Source organism: Pteropus alecto, unplaced genomic scaffold (genome assembly GCF_000325575.1).
Source record: "Pteropus alecto unplaced genomic scaffold, ASM32557v1 scaffold35, whole genome shotgun sequence".
NCBI classification, from domain to species: domain Eukaryota; kingdom Metazoa; phylum Chordata; class Mammalia; order Chiroptera; family Pteropodidae; genus Pteropus; species Pteropus alecto.
The window spans coordinates 13256079-13258096 of NW_006437828.1; the positions used below are offsets into that span (position 1 = coordinate 13256079).

The following is a 2018-nucleotide window of genomic DNA, read 5'->3' on the forward strand; positions in this document are numbered from 1 at the left end:
GCCGTCTGCTTCCCTCCCCACAGTTCCCGCAGATGTGTTTTTCGTCAACTCGGTGTGGAAGGGGTATTACGAGTATTTAGGGAAAAGACAGCCCGCAACTCTAACCGTCGACTGGTTCAACGCCACGAGCAGCAAGGTGAACGCGACCTTCGCCGAGGGCCCTCGGGTGCAGCTGAAGTTGACAGGTAGGTCCCGAGCCCTGCGCTCCGGTGGGACCAAGCGCGGGGAGCTCGTCCCCGTCGCGTGGGCTCCGCGCGCATGCGCATCGGCTCGTGTCGATACCTGTGCCACGTCAGTGCCACGTCAGTGCCACGTGCTCATTCCAAAGGTCACAGAACCGCACGAAACAGCGAGTTCGTTTGCTCAAGCTCATGCACGTGACATGTTAAGTCAAGGACGTGAGATTTACGTCCCGGTCGGTACGCACGTCTCCGAAGCGTATTCTTTGATATATATTTTTAACCCTAAACCTAACCCTAGATGTCTCTTTTTTGTTTAACTCATTTGTTCCTGGTGAGTTTTTTTTTTTTTTTTTTTTTGGTCATCCCACGGTTATTAAATAACAGCTCTGATTTATAGGCCAAACACCATTTTAAGTACTTGACACATTTTGGTTTTTTTATTCTTACATCCGTCCTGTGATGTAAGTATTCTTATTAAACATGTTTTTTATCCTGACTAAAAGAGAGAGAAAAACATTCGGTGTCCTTCCTGAGGTGAGTCGGCAGAGGCAGGATTTGGACCCGGCAAACGGAACTTCGCCGTTCGGAATCTGAAGCCCCCCCTGACACCCAGTCACCCACAGACTCGCCTTCCCGACTAAACCTAGTGTCTCTTTTATTTAAATCCCTCTCGCTCCTACACCTGTGCATCCTTCCTCGCAGACTGACTCCTGAGTTTCAAACTCGGCCTGAGCCGTCCACAAGTCCCGGGGTCTGAAAACCACGGACCCCAAAATGGCAACCACTCTCACAGGATTAACCTTTAGAAAACAGGATAGTGAGTCACGTCCTCCCCCACCCCTCACTCCTCACCCTGAGCCCCCTCAGGCGGGAAAACGTCTAAACCCAGGGCACACGCCGGGTTTAGGAAAAGCAATGTCCTTCCGTGTATCTGTGAGTGCAGGGGCTCGGGTCCACCGACCGCCCCACCCCTGCGAGCGTGTAAGTGACCGGACCAGGCGCTCGGCTCCAGGCACATGTCAGGAGAAACTGAGAAATCGTTCTGATCTTCAGATCCCCGGGTCTCACCCAACTGCGTTGGACGATATTTCTCTTCGTGGAGTTTGGACTTTTTTCTCCCAAAGAAGATGCTCGATGTGATTCGGGTGCATCTGGTGTCCCCGAGTCGGCCTGGTGGGGGGTCTCGGGAGAGGTGTGCGGGCCGGGGGCTGCCACCCCCAGCTCCAGTCCGGGGCGAGAGTGGCGTGCAGGGGACTTGGCGTGCGGGGCGCCAGCGAGGGCACCACTGTTCTGTGGGGCGCTGCTGTTTGTCGGCATGAAATGGCAAGGTCATAAATATACGCTGTCCTCTCCACCCACGGCTTGTAGAACTGGGGTTCAGAGCCTTAGAGGTTAAATCAGATGCCGAAACGCAGAGCCGCAGGCGGAGGAGACAGGCACCGGCCTGTCTTTGGGAAAAAGGACTTTAATAAGAAGTGATTTTAAGGAAAAACGGGCCAAAGTTAGAACTAAAGAAAAAACCCCTCCCTTCGCGATGGCATCGCCCCCCGCACTGCCCCAGGGGGCTCGCGCCGCCCGCGCCGCGCTGCGACAGCCTCTGCCCTTTCCGCAGGCGTGTACAGGAGGGAGGAGGCGCACCTGCTCCTGAAGGCTTTCCAGATCAGAGGCTCCGTGGACGTTTTCGTCAGCAAGTTCGAAAACGACAACTGGGGGCTCGACGGCTACGTGAGTACTGCGTGCGAGGCCCGTCACGCGCTCAGGCTGCGCGGGCGGCCCGTCTGCGCCGAGGGAGGAGGTGCATCTGAGCTGGGGACGCGCGGGCGCCCACCCAGCAGC

General features: G+C 56.0%; 1 protein-coding gene across 1 annotated transcript in view; it reads left to right on the forward strand.

Moving 5' to 3' along the window:
* Positions 1–2018, forward strand: part of CSMD1 (CUB and Sushi multiple domains 1) — a 1232804-nt gene that overhangs the window by 1221130 nt on the left and 9656 nt on the right. Inside the window, exons 69-70 of the mRNA XM_015591800.1 lie at positions 24–185; positions 1795–1907. Coding sequence (XP_015447286.1) covers positions 24–185; positions 1795–1907 — 275 coding nt within the window. The remainder of the gene's footprint in view (positions 1–23; positions 186–1794; positions 1908–2018) is intronic.